Source organism: Coregonus clupeaformis, chromosome 15 (genome assembly GCF_020615455.1).
Source record: "Coregonus clupeaformis isolate EN_2021a chromosome 15, ASM2061545v1, whole genome shotgun sequence".
In the NCBI taxonomy this organism is placed as follows: Eukaryota; Metazoa; Chordata; class Actinopteri; order Salmoniformes; family Salmonidae; genus Coregonus; species Coregonus clupeaformis.
In genome coordinates, this window is record NC_059206.1 from 8,038,676 (window position 1) to 8,061,099 (window position 22,424).

At 45.8% G+C, this 22,424-nt stretch overlaps 1 protein-coding gene across 1 annotated transcript in view; it reads right to left on the reverse strand.

Annotated features, from left to right (window-relative positions):
• The window catches only part of mapkap1 (MAPK associated protein 1), a 102,371-nt gene that overhangs the window by 2,555 nt on the left and 77,392 nt on the right, over nucleotides 1-22,424 (reverse strand). Inside the window, exon 10 of the mRNA XM_041897337.2 lies at nucleotides 1,824-1,921. Within this exon, the coding sequence (XP_041753271.1) occupies nucleotides 1,824-1,921 (98 nt within the window). The remainder of the gene's footprint in view (nucleotides 1-1,823; nucleotides 1,922-22,424) is intronic.

The following is a 22,424-nucleotide window of genomic DNA, read 5'->3' on the forward strand; positions in this document are numbered from 1 at the left end:
TGGGACACCAGATGACTGACAGTCAGGATGACACCCTGATGTCTCGTTACATCCAGTAGATGTCACTAAATGGGAACATATGCTATTTAAGGAGAAACACGGACAGCTCATAAACGGCAGACTTATGAGCTGGGAGATCTGAGGCGAAGATAACGTAGATAATTTTAATGGAGGTTTAATGCCTAGACCTGAGATATAATAAGCTAAGCCTTAAGAGAGAGAAGGGATACTTCAAAAGACTCGTTTTAAAGGCGGAATTACCACGCCCTGTGGGATCCTCCTCATCCATGATGTTTTATTGGTAAATGCATAAACATGCTGTCAATAATTTCATGGCTAGTAAAATCCTTGGCATTCACATGGAAACCCTGTGCTTCGGACCAAAACGTTCACACTCAGGTAATTTTTTTTTAATATGGTCTGGTGTTTGGTTATAATGTGCCTCATGGGAGGCAGCTGTGATGTGTGTGACTATACCTTTTATGATGGTGGGAAGCGAGGGGGTCCGTTCCAAACAACAGATATGAGGGGTATGAGTTTGGATCAGATGAACATTCAAAATACTCAAGAGAAATATTGTTGCTGTAAAGTACTAATGTTTGTTTCTCTCACCTGCTTTATACGGAGGTCTCCCCGATATCCTGCCCTTCTTTTTAAACCCCCAGGCCACAGTGACTTGTAGTAATGAAAGCATTATTCCCTGCAATGTGTGGTCACACTCAAAAGGAATACCCCAGGGGTCAACTCCGGGCCCGCTGAGATTTCCCGAGATGGAATCATCAGGATAAGGGCACTTATCCAACCGCCAGCTCATGGGTCACACCTGCCAACCCCGGTGACATGCCTCCACCGAGCCACAGTGATGACATGCTACTGAAAGCCCTGTCCCCTGAGAGTAGGTAACTAGAGTCCTCACAATTACCTGCAATTTTCACCCCACCTGCTCTGACTTTCAACATGCACCCCACCTGCCCTGCCCTGGCCTTCACCCCACCCACCCACCCTGACCTTCAATCTTCACCCCACCTGCCCTGGCCTTCAACCTTCACCCCACCCACCCTGACTTTCAACTTTTCACCCCACCTGGCCTTCAACCTTCACCCCACCAGCCTTCAATTTTCACCCCACCTGCCCTGACCATCAATCTTCACACCACCTTCCCAGGCCTGCAACCTGCACCCCACCTTCCCTGGCCTGCAACCTGCACCCCACCTGCCCTTCAATCTTCACCCTAACTGCCCTTCAAATTTTCACCCTAACTGCCCTTCAATTTTCACCCTAACTGCCCTTCAATTTTCACCCTAACTGCCCTTCAACCTTCACCTCACGTCACCGCCCTTCAACCTGCACCCCACCTTCCCTGGCCTGCAACCTGCACCCCACCTGCCCTGGACTTCAACCTTCACCCCACCTGCCCTTCAGGAGATGCTCTCCCATGCTCCACTTTCAAGACTTATTACGGAAAAGTCCTTAAAAGTCAATTAATCATCAGTAACACTAATTAAAGAGAGTATCATTATCTTCCGTATTTTAATGGTTACAGTTGAATTATCATAGGCCGATGTGGTAAAAATGCCTCACGGCCTTAATCTACATTTTTAATAGGATATTTCATATTTGCATCTCTGAGTGCGCATACAATTAGGTTTTTTAACCCTACGGGTATGTGGGAGACTGCATAATAATATAGTACAACTGTCAATATCTGTCAATAGTGACTTGTACCCTGCAGACCTGACTTTGTAAAGTACATGAAGAGGTAAAACAACGTATTTCCATGTGACGTGGAAGCAAAAGGCACAGCGACCCACCCCATTACTCACCTTCAGCACGATCTCATTGACAGTAGCAGCATCAGACTCAAAATACAGGGGCTTGTAGTCGTGGTTGCTGAGGTGTGTGAGCTTGAATATTGCATGACCTGCAAGACAAGGAGGAAGAGGACGTTAAATACAAGACAGTAAAATAAGGAATTCACACAAACCAAGAGACTGTAAAATCATTGTCCCCACAGCAGGGATAAGGTTCACTTTTATATTACAGTCAAGGGACAGGACCTTTATATTACAGTCAAGGGACAGGACCTTTATATTACAGTCAAGGGGCAGGACCTAGACCTTTATATTACAGTCAAGGGACAGGGCCTAGACCTTTTTATTACAGTCAAGGGACAGGACCTAGACCTTTATATTACAGTCAAGGGACAGGGACTAGACCTTTATATTACAGTCAAGGGACAGGACCTTTATATTACAGTCAAGGGACAGGACCTAGACCTTTATATTACAGTCAAGGGACAGGGCCTAGACCTTTTTATTACAGTCAAGGGACAGGACCTAGACCTTTATATTACAGTCAAGGGACAGGGACAAGACATTTATATTACAGTCAAGGGACAGGACCTTTATATTACAGTCAAGGGACAGGACCTTTATATTACAGTCAAGGGACAGGACCTTTATATTACAGTCAAGGGACAGGACCTAGACCTTTATATTACAGTCAAGGGACAGGACCTAGACCTTTATATTACAGTCAAGGGACAGGACCTTTATATTACAGTCAAGGGACAGGACCTAGACCTTTATATTACAGTCAAGGGACAGGACCTAGACCTTTATATTACAGTCAAGGGACAGGACCTTTATATTACAGTCAAGGGACAGGACCTTTATATTACAGTCAAGGGACAGGGCCTAGACCTTTATATTACAGTCAAGGGACGGGACCTTTATATTACAGTCAAGGGACAGGACCTAGACCTTTATATTACAGTCAAGGGACAGGACCTAGACCTTTATATTACAGTCAAGGGACAGGACCTTTATATTACAGTCAAGGGACAGGACCTAGACCTTTATATTACAGTCAAGGGACAGGACCTAGACCTTTATATTACAGTCAAGGGACAGGACCTTTATATTACAGTCAAGGGACAGGACCTTTATATTACAGTCAAGGGACAGGACCTAGACCTTTATATTACAGTCAAGGGACAGGACCTTTATATTACAGTCAAGGGACAGGGCCTAGACCTTTATATTACAGTCAAGGGACAGGACCTAGACCTTTATATTACAGTCAAGGGACAGGACCTTTATATTACAGTCAAGGGACAGGACCTAGACCTTTATATTACAGTCAAGGGACAGGACCTTTATATTACAGTCAAGGGACAGGACCTTTATATTACAGTCAAGGGACAGGACCTTTATATTACAGTCAAGGGACAGGACCTTTATATTACAGTCAAGGGACAGGACCTAGACCTTTATATTACAGTCAAGGGACAGGACCTAGACCTTTATATTACAGTCAAGGGACAGGACCTTTATATTACAGTCAAGGGACAGGACCTAGACCTTTATATTACAGTCAAGGGACAGGACCTAGACCTTTATATTACAGTCAAGGGACAGGACCTTTATATTACAGTCAAGGGACAGGACCTTTATATTACAGTCAAGGGACAGGACCTAGACCTTTATATTACAGTCAAGGGACAGGACCTTTATATTACAGTCAAGGGATAGGACCTTTATATTACAGTCAAGGGACAGGACCTAGACCTTTATATTACAGTCAAGGGACAGGGCCTAGACCTTTATATTACAGTCAAGGGACAGGACCTAGACCTTTATATTACAGTCAAGGGACAGGGCCTAGACCTTTATATTACAGTCAAGGGACAGGATCTTTATATTACAGTCAAGGGACAGGACCTTTATATTACAGTCAAGGGACAGGACCTTTATATTACAGTCAAGGGACAGGACCTTTATATTACAGTCAAGGGACAGGACCTAGACCTTTATATTACAGTCAAGGGACAGGACCTTTATATTACAGTCAAGGGACAGGACCTAGACCTTTATATTACAGTCAAGGGACAGGACATTTATATTACAGTCAAGGGACAGGACCTAGACCTTTATATTACAGTCAAGGGACAGGACCTTTATATTACCAGTCAAGGGACAGGACCTTTATATTACAGTCAAGGGACAGGACCTTTATATTACAGTCAAGGGACAGGACCTTTATATTACAGTCAAGGGACAGGACCTTTATATTACAGTCAAGGGACAGGACCTAGACCTTTATATTACAGTCAAGGGACAGGACCTAGACTGTGGGAACACTACAATGTACCACATCTATTGATGGGAAAAGTGCTTCTAGCCAAATCAAAGCTAAGGTGATGCATTAAACCACCAATGTGAAGCAGTAAACCCAATGCACAAATCATTAGGCTGCTATCAGTCTACTGGTAGTTCAATGTGCTTATGATACAGTGGGGAAAAAAAGTATTTAGTCAGCCACCAATTGTGCAAGTTCACCCACATAAAAAGATGAGAGAGGCCTGTAATTTTCATCATATGTACACGTCAACTATGACAGACAAAATGAGAAAAAAAATTCCAGAAAATCACATTGAAGGATTTTTTATGAATTTATTTGCAAATTATGGTGGAAAATAAGTATTTGGTCAATAACAAAAGTTTCTCAATACTTTGTTATATACCCTTTGTTGGCAATGACACAGGTCAAACGTTTTCTGTAAGTCTTCACAAGGTTTTCACACACTGTTGCTGGTATTTTGGCCCATTCCTCCATGCAGATCTCCTCTAGAGCAGTGATGTTTTGGGGCTGTCGCTGGGCAACACAGACTTTCAACTCCCTCCAAAGATTTTCTATGGGGTTGAGATCTGGAGACTGGCTAGGCCACTCCAGGACCTTGAAATGCTTCTTTACGAAGCCACTCCTTCGTTGCCCGGGAGGTGTGTTTGGGATCATTGTCATGCTGAAAGACCCAGCCACGTTTCATCTTCAATGCCCTTGCTGATGGAAGGAGGTTTTCACTCAAAATCTCACGATACATGGCCCCATTCATTCTTTCCTTTACACGGATCAGTCGTCCTGGTCCCTTTGCAGAAAAACAGCCCCAAAGCATGATGTTTCCACCCCCATGCTTCACAGTAGGTATGGTGTTCTTTGGATGCAACTCAGCATTCTTTGTCCTCCAAACACGACGAGTTGAGTTTTTACCAAAAAGTTATATTTTGGTTTCATCTGACCATATGACATTCTCCCAATCCTCTTCTGGATCATCCAAATGCACTCTAGCAAACTTCAGACGGGCCTGGACATGTACTGGCTTAAGCAGGGGGACACGTCTGGCACTGCAGGATTTGAGTCCTTGGCGGCGTAGTGTGTTACTGATGGTAGGCTTTGTTACTTTGGTCCCAGCTCTCTGCAGGTCATTCACTAGGTCCCCCCGTGTGGTTCTGGGATTTTTGCTCACCGTTCTTGTGATAATTTTGACCCCACGGGGTGAGATCTTGCGTGGAGCCCCAGATCGAGGGAGATTATCAGTGGTCTTGTATGTCTTCCATTTCCTAATAATTGCTCCCACAGTTGATTTCTTCAAACCAAGCTGCTTACCTATTGCATATTCAGTCTTCCCAGCCTGGTGCAGGTCTACAATTTTGTTTCTGGTGTCCTTTGACAGCTCTTTGGTCTTGGCCATAGTGGAGTTTGGAGTGTGACTGTTTGAGGTTGTGGACAGGTGTCTTTATACTGATAACAAGTTCAAACAGGTGCCATTAATACAGGTAACGAGTGGAGGACAGAGGAGCCTCTTAAAGAAGAAGTTACAGGTCTGTGAGAGCCAGATATCTTGCTTGTTTGTAGGTGACCAAATACTTATTTTCCACCATAATTTGCAAATAAATTCATAAAAAATCCTACAATGTGATTCTCTGGATTTCTTTTTCTCAATTTGTCTGTCATAGTTGACGTGTACCTATGATGAAAATTACAGGCCTCTCTCATCTTTTTAAGTGGGAGAACTTGCACAATTGGTGGCTGACTAAATACTTTTTTCCCCCACTGTATATGACCATACACAGTACTGTACACACAAACATCAGATTCTACTACACATGTTGTCCAAGAGTGAGCGGTAGAAGTTCCCAATTGAAGGCACATTACTATGCTATGTCATTACTGATTGATTGGGAGTCTTTTAATTCAGCTTCCTTGAGCATCTCTGTACAATCCACAACAATGAAACTTTACATTAACTGAGTGAATTCTGTCGGACCTTCTCCTGCTTGGCTACGTTTCCTCGTCTTTTTACTCCCTTGGTATCTCCTGTAGTCGTTTCTGATTTCATGGCTAACCTTGTGCTCTGGACAACCAATTCATTACTGTTAATGCATCGCCATCTGATGTAAATCAACCAGGGGGCTCAATAAGCAAGTGAAGGCTAACATATGCAGATGTACAATTCCCAAAAGTATCACCCCCATCATACATCTCAGAGTCTAGCCAATTGGCCACAATCAATTCTGGGGGATTTAAGTGGCTGGTATTAATTCATTTTTCTGCCCGCAACGTTCCTCAAAAAGGGGTCCGGTCTACAAAGAACTGGACCCTAGAATCATGCATCTTGGGCAATAAAAATCTGCTCAAAGACAACATGTCAAAGCTGGGGAAAAATGGCTCTTGCTAATGGATTCTCAAAAGAAAATAGCTTTTAAGCAATCAATCTTTACGTTTTTTTTATTCGAGAAAAAAACGAATTTTCCTCATTAAAGGAGCTGGGTGTCATAGCCTCTTTGTGGCTATGTGGCGTAATGAAAACACTATTAACATTGATCACAATTATAAGGGCTCATGCTGATATCCCTTCGATTACCACACCACTTTCTGGTTTCACTAACAAATATGTAAGCAGAATAATTTAAGATTGCTTGCAGCCACTCTGAAATGCACATTTTGAATTATACCCAAGATAGGAAAAAGAACGATTAACAAAAATAAACGCAACATGCAACAATTTCAACGATTTTACTGAGTTACAGTTCATAGAAGGAAATCAGTCAATTTAAACAAATTCATTAGGCCCTAATCTATGAATTTCACATGACTGGGCAGGGGCGCAGCCATGAGTAGGCCTGGGAGGGCATAGGCCCACCCACTTGGGAGCAGGGCCCAGCCAATCAGAATGAGTTTCTCCCCACAAAATGTCTTTATTACAGACAGAAATACTCCTCAGTTTCATCAGCTGTCCGGGTGGCTGGTCTCAGACGATCCCGCAGGTAAAGAAGCCGGATGGGGAGGTCCTGGGCTGGCGTGGTTACACGTGGTCTGTGGTTGTGAGGCCGGTTGGACGTACTGCCAAATTCTCTAAAATGACGTTGGAGGCGGCTTATGGTAGAGAAATGAACATTAAATTATCTGGCAACAGCTCTGTTGGACATTCCTGCAGTCAGCATGCCAATTGCATGCTCCCTCAAAACTTGAGACATCTGTGGCATTGTGTTGTGTGACAAAACTGCACATTTTAGAATGGCCTTTTATTGTCCCCAGCACAAGGTGCATCTGTGTAATGACCATGCTGTTTAATCAGCTTCTTGATATGGCCTCCCGAGTGGCGCAGTGGTCTAAGGCACTGCATGGTTAATCTGTAACTATTGAGGATTATTCTAGTCACCCGTTAAAGAGATGTCAAGTGGTTAATCTGTAACTATTGAGGATTATTCTATTCAAGCATCAAAGAGATGTCAAGTGGTTAATCTGTAACTATTGAGGATTATTCTATTCAAGCATCAAAGAGATGTCAAGTGGTTAATCTGTAACTATTGAGGATTATTCTATTCAAGCATCAAAGAGATGTCAAGTGGTTAATCTGTAACTATTGAGGATTATTCTATTCAAGCATCAAAGAGATGTCAAGTGGTTAATCTGTAACTATTGAGGATTATTCTAGTCACCCGTTAAAGAGATGTCAAGTGGTTAATCTGTAACTATTGAGGATTATTCTATTCAAGCATCAAAGTGATGTCAAATGGTTAATCTGTAACTATTGAGGATTATTCTATTCAAGCATCAAAGAGATGTCAAGTGGTTAATCTGTAATTGAGGATTATTCTAGTCAAGCATCAAATAAATGTCAAGTGGTTAATCTGTAACTATTGAGGATTATAATCTGTATCACCCTCAATGCCATCGCTAGGTCCCAACACTAGTATCTCTTCTACATATCCACGTCTCAAATAGGAAGATGGGAAAGTGACTCAGCCTCCTCTCCGACACAGGTACTCTCTCAGACTCTATTCTAGCGGCCTGGCGATGTGGAACAAATATCTCGCCCAGTGGGGAAGGCAGAGCAGGGGGGGAAGACAATGGAGGAGGCGCACTGTGGCTGTCTTCCCTCAATGTGTGTCTGCAGAGAGGAGCAGGGCCCTCATTAACTCTGACACCGGCTCTTATGTATGCCTTCATTAGGGGGATAAGAATAGAGACTCATGTATGCATTCATTAGGGGGGTAAGAATAGAGACTCTTATTTATATATGCCTTCATTACGGGGGTAAGAACAGAGACCCTTATGTATCCCTTCATTACGGGGCTAAGAACAGAGACCCTTATGTATCCCTTCATTACGGGGGTAAGATTAACTCTGACACTGGCAAGAATAGAGTCTGGTTCCAAAAAGTGGGGCGCTAAGCCGTAACTGATGCAGCCGTGTGGAAAATCTTTGTGGGAGTGTCATGGCAACCCCCTTAGCTCCATCCTATCAGCCATCAGTCCATTTTACCACAGAACTAACTCCTTTATACTTGTACATTTTAATGCAGGAAAACTGAAATCCATTTGACCTAATTTCTACCAGTATGTCACCTATGAAACTAGAGGGGGAAAAAAACTCTAGATCACCTTTACACCACACGCAGAGACACATAAAAAGCTCTCCCTCTCCCTCCATCTGTCAAATCTGACCATAAGTCTATCCTCCTGATTTCTGCTTACAAGCAAGAACAGGAAGTACCAGTGACATGCTTAATTCGGAAGTGGTCCGATGAAGCGGATGCTAAGCTACAGAACTGTCTCGCTAGCACAGACTGGAATATGTTCCGGGATTCAGGGGTTTACCACATCAGTCAACAGCTCCATTAATAAGTGAATCGACGATGTCGTCCCCACAGTGACCGTACGTACATATACCAACCAGAAGCCATGGATTACAGGCAACATCTGCACTGAGCTAAAGGCTAGACCTGCCACTTTAAAGGAGCGAGACACTAACCCAGAGGCTTATAAGAAATCCCGCCATGCCCTCCGACGAACCATCAAACAGGTAAAGCTCAATACAGGACTAAGATCGAATCCTACTACACCGGCTCTGACGCTCGTCGGATGTGTCAGGGCTTGCAAACTATCACAGATTAAAAAAGGGAAACCCAGCCATGAACTGCCCAGTGACACGAGCCTACCAGACGATCGAGGCAAGCAACACAACCATGCATGAGAGCACCAGCTGTTCCGGACGACTGTGTGATCACGCTCTCCGTAGCCGCTGTAAGACCTTTAAACAGGTTAACATTCACAAGGCCGCAGACAGATTACCAGGACGCGTACTTAGAGCATGCGCTGACCTGGATCCTGGACTTCCTAACACGCCGCCCCCATGTGGTGAAGGTAGGCAGAAAAACATCCGCCACAACACATCCTCCACACGGGGCCCCTCAGGGGTACGTGCTTAGTCCCCTCCTGTTCTCCCTGTTGACCCACGACTGCGTGGCCGCGCACGACTCCAAACCATCATTGAGTTTGCCGACGACACAACGGTGGTAGGCCTGATCACTGACAATGATGAGACAGCTTATAGGGAGGAGGTCATAGACCTGGCAGTGTGGTGCCAGGACAACAACCTCTCCCTAAACATCTGCAAGACAAATGAGCTGATCATGAACTACAGGAAACGGAGGGCCGAGCATGCCCCCATTCACAGGGCTGTAGTGGAGCGGGTCGAGAGCTTCAAGTTCCTCAGTGTCCACATCACTAAGGACCTATCATGGTCCAAACACACCAACACAGTCATGAAGAGGGCACGACACCGCCTCTTCCCCCTCAGTAGGTTGAAAAGATTTGGCATGGGCCCTCAGATCCTCAAAAAGTTATACAGCTGCACCATCGAGAGCATCTTGACTGGCTGCATCACCACTTGGTATGGCAACTGCTTGGCATCTGACCGCAAGGCGCTACAGAGGTTAGTGTGTACGGCCTAGTACAACACTGGGGTCGAGCTCCCTGCCATCCAGGACCTCTATAACAGGCGATGTCAAAGGAAGGCCCAGAAAATTGACAAAGACTCCAGCCACCCAAACCACACTGTTAATCTCTGCTACTGCACGGAAAGTGGTACCAACACACCAAGTCTGGAACCAGCAAGGCCCTGAACAGCTTCTACCCCCAAGCCATAAGACTTATAAACAAGACTGCTAAATAGCTAATCAAATGGCTACCCAGACTACCTGATTTGACCCTTTTTTGCACTAACTCTCTTGCACTGACTCGATGCACAACCAGTGGACTGTACCGACACACTCACACTGACACCCCAACAAACACACACACAGAGACACTACATACGCCAACACACACATAACATGCAACACACAAGCATACTGACACCACACACACACTTTCACACTCACCACATATGCTGCTGATAGTCACTTTATCCCTACCTATATGTACTGTACATAGCTACCTCAATTACCTCGTACCCCTGCACATCGACTCAGTACTGGTACTCCCTGTATATAGCCATGTTATTTTCTACTCCATATACAGTGAGGGAAAAAAGTATTTGATCCCCTGCTGATTTTGTACGTTTGCCCACTGACAAAGACATGATCAGTCTATAATTTTAATGGTAGGTTTATTTGAACAGTGAGAGACAGAATAACAACAACAAAATCCAGAAAAACGCATGTCAAAAATGTTATAAATTGATTTGCATTTTAATGAGGGAAATAAGTATTTGACCCCTCTGCAAAACATGACTTAGTACTTGGTGGCAAAACCCTTGTTGGCAATCACAGAGGTCAGACGTTTCTTGTAGTTGGCCACCAGGTTTGCACACATCTCAGGAGGGATTTAGTCCCACTCCTCTTTGCAGATCTTCTCCAAGTCATTAAGGTTTCGAGCCTGACGTTTGGCAACTCGAACCTTCAGCTTCCTCCACATATTTTCTATGGGATTAAGGTCTGGAGACTGGCTAGGCCACACCAGGACCTTAATATGCTTCTTCTTGAGCCACTCCTTTGTTGCCTTGGCCGTATGTTTTGGGTCATTGTCATGCTGGAATACCCATCCACGACCCATTTTCAATGCGCTGGCTGAGGGAAGGAGGTTCTCACCCAAGATTTGACGGTACATGGCCCCGTCCATCGTCCCTTTGATGCGGTGAAGTTGCCCTTAGCAGAAAAGCACCCCCAAAGCATGTTTCCACCGCCATGTTTGACGGTGGGGATGGTGTTCTTGGCGTCATAGGCAGCATTCCTCCTCCAAACACGGCGAGTTGAGTTGATGCCAAAGAGCTCCATTTTGGTCTCATCTGACCACAACACTTTCACCCAGTTCTCCTCTGAATCATTCAGATGTTCATTGGCAAACTTCAGACGGCCCTGTATATGTGCTTTCTTGAGCAGGGGGACCTTGCGGGCGCTGCAGGATTTCAGTCCTTCACGGCGTAGTGTGTTACCAATTGTTTTCTTGGTGACTATGGTCCCAGCTGCCGTGAGATCATTGACAAGATCCTTCCGTGTAGTTCTGGGCTGATTCCTCACCGTTCTCATGATCATTGCAACTCCACGAGGTGAGATCTTGCATGGAGCACCAGGCCGAGGGAGATTGACAGTTGTTTTGTGTTTCTTCCATTTCCGAATAATCGCACCAACTGTTGTCACCTTCTCACCAAGCTGCTTGGCGATGGTCTTGTAGCCCATTCTAGCCTTGTGTAGGTCTACAATCTTGTCCCTGACATCCTTGGAGAGCTCTTTGGTCTTGGCCATGGTGGAGAGTATCTGATTGATTGATTGCTTCTGTGGACAGGTGTCTTTTATACAGGTAACAAACTGAGATTAGGAGCACTCCCTTTAAGAGTGTGCTCCTAATCTCAGCTCGTTACCTGTATAAAAGACACCTGGAGCCAGAAATCTTTCTGATTGAGAGGGGTCAAATACTTATTTCCCTCATTAAAATGCAAATCAATTTATAACATTTTTGACATGCGTTTTCTGGATTCTTTTGTTGTTATTCTGTCTCTCACTGTTCAAATAAACCTACCATTAAAATTATAGACTGATCATTTCTTTGTCAGTGGGCAAATGTACAAAATCAGCAGGGGATCAAATACTTTTTTCCCTCACCAAGCTGCTTGCCTATTGTCCTGTAGCCCATCCCAGCCTTGTGCAGGTCTACAATTTTATCCATGATGTCCTTAGACAGCTCTCTGGTCTTGGCCATTGTGGAGAGGTTGGAGTCTGTTTGATTGAGTGTGTGGACAGGTGTCTTTTATACAGGTAACGAGTTCAAACAGGTGCAGTTAATACAGGTAATGAGTGGAGAACAGGAGGGCTTCTTAAAGAAAAACTAACAGGTCTGTATGAGCCGGATTTCTTACTGGTTGGTTACTTAAAAATCATACAATGTGATTTTCTGGATTTTTGTTTTAGATTCCGTCTCTCACAGTTGAAGTGTACCTATGATAAAAATTACAGACCTCTAACATGCTTTGTAAGTAGGAAAACCTGCAAAATCGGCAGTGTATCAAATACTGTATACAGTGGGGGAAAAAAGTATTTAGTCAGCCACCAATTGTGCATGTTCTCCCACTTAAAAAGATGAGAGAGGCCTGTAAGTTTCACATTGTAGGATTTTTTATGAATTTATTTGCAAATTATGGTGGAAAATAAGTATTTGGTCAATAACAAAAGTTTCTCAATACTTTGTTATATACCCTTTGTTGGCAATGACACAGGTCAAACGTTTTCTGTAAGTCTTCACAAGGTTTTCACACACTGTTGCTGGTATTTTGGCCCATTCCTCCATGAAGATCTCCTCTAGAGCAGTGATGTTTTGGGGCTGTCGCTGGGCAACACAGACTTTCAACTCCCTCCAAAGATTTTCTATGGGGTTGAGATCTGGAGACTGGCTAGAGCCACTCCAGGACCTTGAAATGCTTCTTACGAAGCCACTCCTTCGTTGCCCGGACGGTGTGTTTGGGATCATTGTCATGCTGAAAGACCCAGCCACGTTTCATCTTCAATGCCCTTGCTGATGGAAGGAGGGTTTTCACTCAAAATCTCACGATACATGGCCCCATTCATTCTTTCCTTTACACGGATCAGTCGTCCTGGTCCCTTTGCAGAAAAACAGCCCCAAAAAATGATGTTTCCACCCCCATGCTTCACAGTAGGTATGGTGTTCTTTGGATGCAACTCAGCATTCTTTGTCCTCCAAACACGACGAGTTGAGTTTTTACCAAAAAGTTCTATTTTGGTTTCATCTGACATTCTTCCAATCCTCTTCTGGATCATCCAAATGCACTCTAGCAAACTTCAGACGGGCCTGGACATGTACTGGCTTAAGCAGGGGGACACGTCTGGCACTGCAGGATTTGAGTCCCTGGCGGCGTAGTGTGTTACTGATGGTAGGCTTTGTTACTTTGGTCCCAGCTCTCTGCAGGTCATTCAATAGGTCCCCCGTGTGGTTCTGGGATTTTTGCTCACCGTTCTTGTGATCATTTTGACCCACGGGGTGAGATCTTGCGTGGAGCCCCAGATCGAGGGAGATTATCAGTGGTCTTGTATGTCTTCCATTTCCTAATAATTGCTCCCACAGTTGATTTCTTCAAACCAAGCTGCTTACCTATTGCAGATTCAGTCTTCCCAGCCTGGTGCAGGTCTACAATTTTGTTTCTGGTGTCCTTTGACAGCTCTTTGGTCTTGGCCATAGTGGAGTTTGGAGTGTGACTGTTTGAGGTTGTGGACAGGTGTCTTTTATACTGATAACAAGTTCAAACAGGTGCCATTAATACAGGTAACGAGTGGAGGACAGAGGAGCCTCTTAAAGAAGAAGTTACAGGTCTGTGAGAGCCAGAAATCTTGCTTGTTTGTAGGTGACCAAATACTTATTTTCCACCATAATTTGCAAATAAATTCATAAAAAATCCTACAATGTGATTTTCTGGATTTCTTTTCTCTCAATTTGTCTGTCATAGTTGACGTGTACCTATGATGAAAATTACAGGCCTCTCTCATCTTTTTAAGTGGGAGAACTTGCACAATTGGTGGCTGACTAAATACTTCTTTCCCCACTGTATATAAAAAAAAATAAGAATCTTCCGAAATGCATTTGGGGAAATCGTTCAGTTAAAATCAACTGACACTGCGTAAAAATATACTATAAAGTCGGGTCAACTCCATTTAAACTGGACATGGCTATGCTTCTGCTGTCTGTTCTGTCATCACAAACCTAATCAAACCTGCATGAGACCATCTTAGTTGCACTCCTATTCTCCAGAGACTCTGGTGTACCTCAGGGCTCAATACCGAGACCTCCCGAAATGACCCAGGATATCTCCGCCTCCCTCCCCCTTCCACTCCACCTCCCTGGAGAGAGGGACCCAGGATATCTCAGCCTCCCTCCCCCTTCACCTCCCTGGAGAGAGGGACCCAGGCGGTCGACCCCCCTTTTGAGGAGCAGTTGATGAATAGATCAGAGGAGCGATGAGCACCTCTTGCGACGCGACAACCACGACTCCCTCTCACCGTCCGCACCTCATTAATCACGCTATTGTCTGATTTGAAAGGCAAGCCATGTAAGTGTCATATCCACTCAAAGCCAAGGAGAGGCCTAGCCGAGGGGATACGGCACACCATCAAAATAGACAAAATCTTCAACATAAACCACAAAGAGAAACAGACATAGGTCCTTAGTTATGAATAGGTCTAGGGACTGGTTTGTTAATGAGCCGAGGTAAGATGTACCATCTAAGCGGTCAGAATTTATTTTCATTTAATAGCTTAAAGTTAAGGGGAAAAATATAAACATTATTCAATTTCTGCACTTTATTTTTTGATAACTACAATTGCATAGTACGAACATAGTACCAGGCCAAATGTCCACAGTATAAAGTGGTGTTCATAACATGCTTGCTGCCGTACTTCTGGACTGAAAAATAAACAGGTCCTTGAAAAACAGAGAACGTCATCATATTTGTACTTCCCTGCAGGCGAAATAGGCTATCCTTGTCAGGTGCCACAGGCTGCACACAAAAACATATGCACTTTTGTCAAAAGGCTTTGAGAAAAAAAGTGACTGAGTGGGGTGGGCAGCAGGGGGGGTGGGGCGGGCTGACTGCTTGTTTGGTGTGATACTGATTATGGGAACATGAGACTTTTGGGGTCTTTCATAGCCACACATGCTTCCCATTTAAAGTCAATAACTCCATTCTTCCCCCCGCTTGTCGATGTGACAGTGAACGCTTGCCCCAAGTTCCAGTTTCATTGTAATCACTTACACACTCCCTCCCCTGCAAAACCTCCTTTTCAAATTAAGAGAGAAGTCCACTTTGGTCACTGCTGTTCTCATCATCATCCCCCACACATGTGCACACACACCACACACACACACCACACAACCACACACACACACACACCACACAACACAACCACACCACACAACCACACACACAACCACACATACACACCACACAACCACACACACACACACACACACACACACATACATACAAACACACACACACCACACAACCACACACACAAACCACACACACACACACACACACAAACACCACACAACCACACACACACACACACACACACACCACACAACCACACACACACAAACACACACACACAACACAACTACACCCCCGCATACACCACACAACCACACACACACCACACACACACCCACCCACACACCACCCACCTCCCACCCACACCACACATCCCTTGGAGAGTTCACAGTATAGCCATGACCATACTGGGAAAAGGGTTATTAAAGCTACAATATGTAACGTTTTGGGCGACCAGACAAATGCACATAGAAATGTGAGTTATAGATCTGTCATTTTCATTAAAAGCAAGTCTAAGAAGCGGTAGATCTGTTACATGTGGGCTATTTCTATGCTTCCTGTTCTTAAGTTTCGTTTTTTTGCGTTTACGGTTTCGTACACCAGCTGAAAATACAATATTTTTGGTTATGGAAAATATATTTCACAGCGGTTTAGATGGTACAACGATTCTCTAAACTATACTTGCGAGTCACATAAACTGAAATTAAGCGAACTATTAGAATTTTAGCAACCAGGAAACGGTGGAGCGATTTCTGCATAGTGCACCTTTAAAGTTGATTCCTGAAAGTAAACGGTGTCTTGCAGTGGCATGATTTTAATTCGTCTGAAAAATTTCAGCCACACCAATCATTTTTTCCCCCCCGAATCGTTCGTTAGAGTCAGGTTACAAGGACATTTACCGACGTATCAGGGCGTTAGGCCAGACTATTTCACAAGGGTGCCCTATTAACGAACATGTGCTAATGTATTGACATCAAGCATATACCGACAGAAAGGTGAACAAATTGCAAAGGACCCTTGGCACATTCTAACACCTAACAAATTAAACAAAGCATGAGTTAAACATAATATATAAAGACACCGAAAGAGGATCCCGTACCATGGAACACAGCGCTAAGCACAGACTGCAGATACATTTTCTGTGACTGAACGTTACACAAAGACTCCTTTACTAAATTCTTCCCCGCGGAACTCAAAGAGAAAACCTAACAGATGAGGTAGGAAACCTGCAGAACCAATCACATTGCCTTACAACAGCTGCTGGTAACCATGAAGCAAACACGGCAAGGATACGACAACACAACCAAATTAAATAAATAAATAAAAATTTGACACAGAGGCAATGAAAGAGACACTGTGACGACTACAGTTCTAACTTCCACTCAGTGGAGGTGTCGGAAAGCAGCATTCCCCCATCCCTTCCCTCCTCTTCCTGCACACTCATCCCCCTTTCACTCCTGCATTAGCCGGCCTTCATTAATCTTCGTGCCGTCTTCTTTACCTAGTCATGTAGAACCGCTCGATGGAGAGAGAGAGAGAGAGAGAGAGAGAGAGAGCTGGGCCCCTGTGCCAATTACCAGGTCAACGGAGTGTTGAGCCCCAGCGACGCAGAGGAATGAGCTCTTAGAGGGAGATGTGGGTTAGCTGGGGCCAATGAAGGGCTAATATTGATGGACACGGGTGGGAGAAGAGGTAAGCAGGGGACGTGTTGGGGAGAGGAGCATAGGATCAGGGGTGAGGTGGATGCTGTCTATGTAAGGAAAACGTTGAAATAGGTAGTGGAATGAGTTGCATGATATAGTTGAATGTACAATGATATTTTCTTTCCGTATTTTACTCATTTTCATAAATGTTATCTTCAGTTGTTCGTACTACATCACGCTACGTACTGTAAACATAATCAGTGGAGTCATATTCCAATCTGTTGAATGTGCAGAACCTCAAACACAATGAATACACCCTCCAATAGACCTAAAGGACTGGAGTAGTGAGGAGCGTTGGGCAGCGGTAGTGCTTCAGCCTGCTAAGAACATACTGTCCCACAGGATCAAATCCCACCGTGACACTTTCCTTCTTTATCCCCTCTACAACTGTACCCCGTTCTCCCTACCTTCTAACCTGCTCCGTTCTCTCTACCTTCTAACCTGCTCCGTTCTCTCTACCTTCTAACCTGCCCCGTTCTCTCTACCTTCTAACCTGCTCCGTTCTCCCTACCTTCTAACCTGCTCCGTTCTCCCTACCTTCTAACCTGTTCCCGTTCTCTCTACCTTCTAACCTGCCCCGCTCTCTCTACCTTCTAACCTGCCCCGTTCTCTCTACCTTCTAACCTGCCCGTTCTCTCTACCTTCTAACCTGCCCCGTTCTCTCTACCTTCTAACCTGCCCCGTTCTCCCTACCTTCTAACCTGCCCCGTTCTCCCTACCTTCTAACCTGCCCCGTTCTCTCTACCTTCTAACCTGCCCCGTTCTCTCTACCTTCTAACCTGCTCCGTTCTCTCTACCTTCTAACCTGCCCCGTTCTCTCTACCTTCTAACCTGCTCCGTTCTCTCTACCTTCTAACCTGCCCCGTTCTCTCTACCTTCTAACCTGCTCCGTTCTCTCTACCTTCTAACCTGCCCCGTTCTCTCTACCTTCTAACCTGCCCGTTCTCTCTACCTTCTAACCTGCTCCGTTCTCTCTACCTTCTAACCTGCCCCGTTCTCTCTACCTTCTAACCTGCTCCGTTCTCTCTACCTAACCTGCTCCGTTCTCTCTACCTTCTAACCTGCTCCGTTCTCTCTACCTTCTAACCTGTTCCATTCTCTCTACCTTCTAACTTGCCCCGTTCTTTCTACCTTCTAACCTGCCCGTTCTCCCTACCTTCTAACCTGCTCCGTTCTCCCTACCTTCTAACCTGCCCCGTTCTCCCTACCTTCTAACCTGCCCCGTTCTCCCTACCTTCTAACCTGCCCCGTTCTCCCTACCTTCTAACCTGCCCCGTTCTCCCTACCTTCTAACCTGCCCCGTTCTCTCTACCTTCTAACCTGCCCCGTTCTCCCTACCTTCTAACCTGCCCCGTTCTCCCTACCTTCTAACCTGCTCCGTTCTCCCTACCTTCTAACCTGCCCCGTTCTCCCTACCTTCTAACCTGCTCCGTTCTCCCTACCTTCTAACCTGCCCCGTTCTCCCTACCTTCTAACCTGCCCCGTTCTCCCTACCTTCTAACCTGCCCCGTTCTCTCTACCTTCTAACCTGCTCCGTTCTCTCTACCTTCTAACCTGCCCCGTTCTCTCTACCTTCTACCCTGCTCCGTTCTCCCTACCTTCTAACCTGCTCCGTTCTCCCTACCTTCTAACCTGTTCCGTTCTCTCTACCTTCTAACCTGCTCCGTTCTCTCTACCTTCTAACCTGCCCCGTTCTCTCTACCTTCTAACCTGCCCCGTTCTCTCTACCTTCTAACCTGCTCCCGTTCTCTCTACCTTCTAACCTGCTCCGTTCTCTCTACCTTCTAACCTGCTCCGTTCTCTCTACCTTCTAACCTGCTCCGTTCTCTCTACCTTCTAACCTGCTCCGTTCTCTCTACCTTCTAACCTGCTCCGTTCTCTCTACCTTCTAACCTGCCCCGTTCTCTCTACCTTCTAACCTGCCCCGTTCTCCCTACCTTCTAACCTGCTCCGTTCTCCCTACCTTCTAACCTGCCCCGTTCTCCCTACCTTCTAACCTGCCCCGCGTTCTCCCTACCTTCTAACCTGCCCCGTTCTCCCTACCTTCTAACCTGCCCCGTTCTCCCTACCTTCTAACCTGCCCCGTTCTCCCTACCTTCTAACCTGCCCCGTTCTCCCTACCTTCTAACCTGCCCCGTTCTCCCTACCTTCTAACCTGCCCCGTTCTCTCTACCTTCTAACCTGCCCCGTTCTCTCTACCTTCTAACCTGCCCCGTTCTCTCTACCTTCTAACCTGCTCCGTTCTCTCTACCTTCTAACCTGCTCCGTTCTCTCTACCTTCTAACCTGCTCCGTTCTCTCTACCTTCTAACCTGCTCCGTTCTCTCTACCTTCTAACCTGCCCCGTTCTCTCTACCTTCTAACCTGCTCCGTTCTCCCTACCTTCTAACCTGCTCCGTTCTCTCTACCTTCTAACCTGCCCCGTTCTCTCTACCACCTAACCTGCGCCGTTCTCTCTACCTAACCTGCTCCGTTCTCTCTACCTTCTAACCTGCTCCGTTCTCTCTACGTTCTAACCTGCCCCGTTCTCTCTACCTTCTAACCTGCTCCGTTCTCTCTACCCTAACCTGCCCTGTTCTCTCTACCTTCTAACCTGCCCCGTTCTCTCTACCTTCTAACCTGCTCCGTTCTCTCTACCTTCTAACCTGCCCCGTTCTCTCTACCTTCTAACCTGCTCCGTTCTCTCTACCTAACCTGCTCTGTTCTCCCTACCTTCTAACCTGCCCCGTTCTCCCTACCTTCTAACCTGCCCGTTCTCCCTACCTTCTAACCTGCCCCGTTCTCCCTACCTTCTAACCTGCCCCGTTCTCTCTACCTTCTAACCTGCCCCGTTCTCCCTACCTTCTAACCTGCTCCGTTCTCTCTACCTTCTAACCTGCTCCGTTCTCTCTACCTTCTAACCTGCTCCGTTCTCTCTACCTTCTAACCTGCCCCGTTCTCTCTACCTTCTAACCGGTCTCAATAAAGAAGACAATACATAAGGACCCACATTGTTTTGGGGGGACGTTAAAAAGGACTTGAGTATCCACAAATACAAGTCATTCAAAAAACCACATGCGATAATAACGTATCCTCCTTCCTCCAGAGAACGCCGACACACACAACCCCTTTTCTTCCACTCTCATTCCTGGGAGTCCAGATAACTAATTCAGTCATACTCATCCAGCGCCTACATCCTCCTCCCCCACCCCCTTGGCTTCCAATGTCTGTTACATACATAGATACATCTGTAGATAATGATCAGGGCTGGGCGGAGATGGAGACTGGGTATTGGTAATGCAGTGTGAATAGAGGGGGAGAGATGGAGACTGGGTATTGGTAATGCAGTGTGAATAGAGGGGGAGAGATGGAGACTGGGTATTGGTAATGCAGTGTGAATAGAGGGGGAGAGATGGAGACTGGGTATTGGTAATGCAGTGTGAATAGAGGGGGGAGAGATGGAGACTGGGTATTGGTAATGCAGTGTGAATAGAGGGGGAGAGATGGAGACTGGGTATTGGTAATGCAGTGTGAATAGAGGGCGAGAGATGGAGACTGGGTATTGGTAATGCAGTGTGAATAGAGGGGGAGAGATGGAGACTGGGTATTGGTAATGCAGTGTGAATAGAGGGCGAGAGATGGAGACTGGGTATTGGTAATGCAGTGTGAATAGAGGGGGAGAGATGGAGACTGGGTATTGGTAATGCAGTGTGAATAGAGGGGCGAGAGATGGAGACTGGGTATTGGTAATGCAGTGTGAATAGAGGGGCGAGAGATGGAGACTGGGTATTGGTAATGCAGTGTGAATAGAGGGCGAGAGATGGAGACTGGGTATTGGTAATGCAGTGTGAATAGAGGAGAGAGATGGAGACTGGGTATTGGTAATGCAGTGTGAATAGAGGGGGAGAGATGGAGACTGGGTATTGGTAATGCAGTGTGAATAGAGGGGGAGAGATGGAGACTGGGTATTGGTAATGCAGTGTGAATAGAGGGGGAGAGATGGAGACTGGGTATTGGTAATGCAGTGTGAATAGAGGGGGAGAGATGGAGACTGGGTATTGGTAATGCAGTGTGAATAGAGGGGGAGAGATGGAGACTGGGTATTGGTAATGCAGTGTGAATAGAGGGGGAGAGATGGAGACTGGGTATTGGTAATGCAGTGTGAATAGAGGGGGAGAGATGGAGACTGGGTATTGGTAATGCAGTGTGAATAGAGGGGGAGAGATGGAGACTGGGTATTGGTAATGCAGTGTGAATAGAGGGGGAGAGGTGGAGACTGGGTATTGGTAATGCAGTGTGAATAGAGGGGGAGAGATGGAGACTGGGTATTGGTAATGCAGTGTGAATAGAGGGGGAGAGATGGAGACTGGGTATTGGTAATGCAGTGTGAATAGAGGGGGAGAGATGGAGACTGGGTATTGGTAATGCAGTGTGAATAGAGGGGGAGAGATGGAGACTGGGTATTGGTAATGCAGTGTGAATAGAGGGGGAGAGATGGAGACTGGGTATTGGTAATGCAGTGTGAATAGAGGGGGAGAGATGGAGACTGGGTATTGGTAATGCAGTGTGAATAGAGGGGGAGAGATGGAGACTGGGTATTGGTAATGCAGTGTGAATAGAGGGGGAGAGATGGAGACTGGGTATTGGTAATGCAGTGTGAATAGAGGGGGAGAGGTGGAGACTGGGTATTGGTAATGCAGTGTGAATAGAGGGGGAGAGATGGAGACTGGGTATTGGTAATGCAGTGTGAATAGAGGGGGAGAGATGGAGACTGGGTATTGGTAATGCAGTGTGAATAGAGGGGGAGAGATGGAGACTGGGTATTGGTAATGCAGTGTGAATAGAGGGGGGAGAGATGGAGACTGGGTATTGGTAATGCAGTGTGAATAGAGGGGGAGAGATGGAAACTGGGTATTGGTAATGCAGTGTGAATAGAGGGCGAGAGATGGAGACTGGGTATTGGTAATGCAGTGTGAATAGAGGGGGAGAGATGGAGACTGGGTATTGGTAATGCAGTGTGAATAGAGGGGAGAGATGGAGACTGGGTATTGGTAATGCAGTGTGAATAGAGGGGGAGAGATGGAGACTGGGTATTGGTAATGCAGTGTGAATAGAGGGGGAGAGATGGAGGCTGGGTATTGGTAATGCAGTGTGAATAGAGGGGGAGAGATGGAGACTGGGTATTGGTAATGCATGTGAATATAGGGGAGAGATGGAGACTGGGCATTGGTAATGCAGTGTGAATAGAGGGGAGAGATGGAGACTGGGTATTGGTAATGCA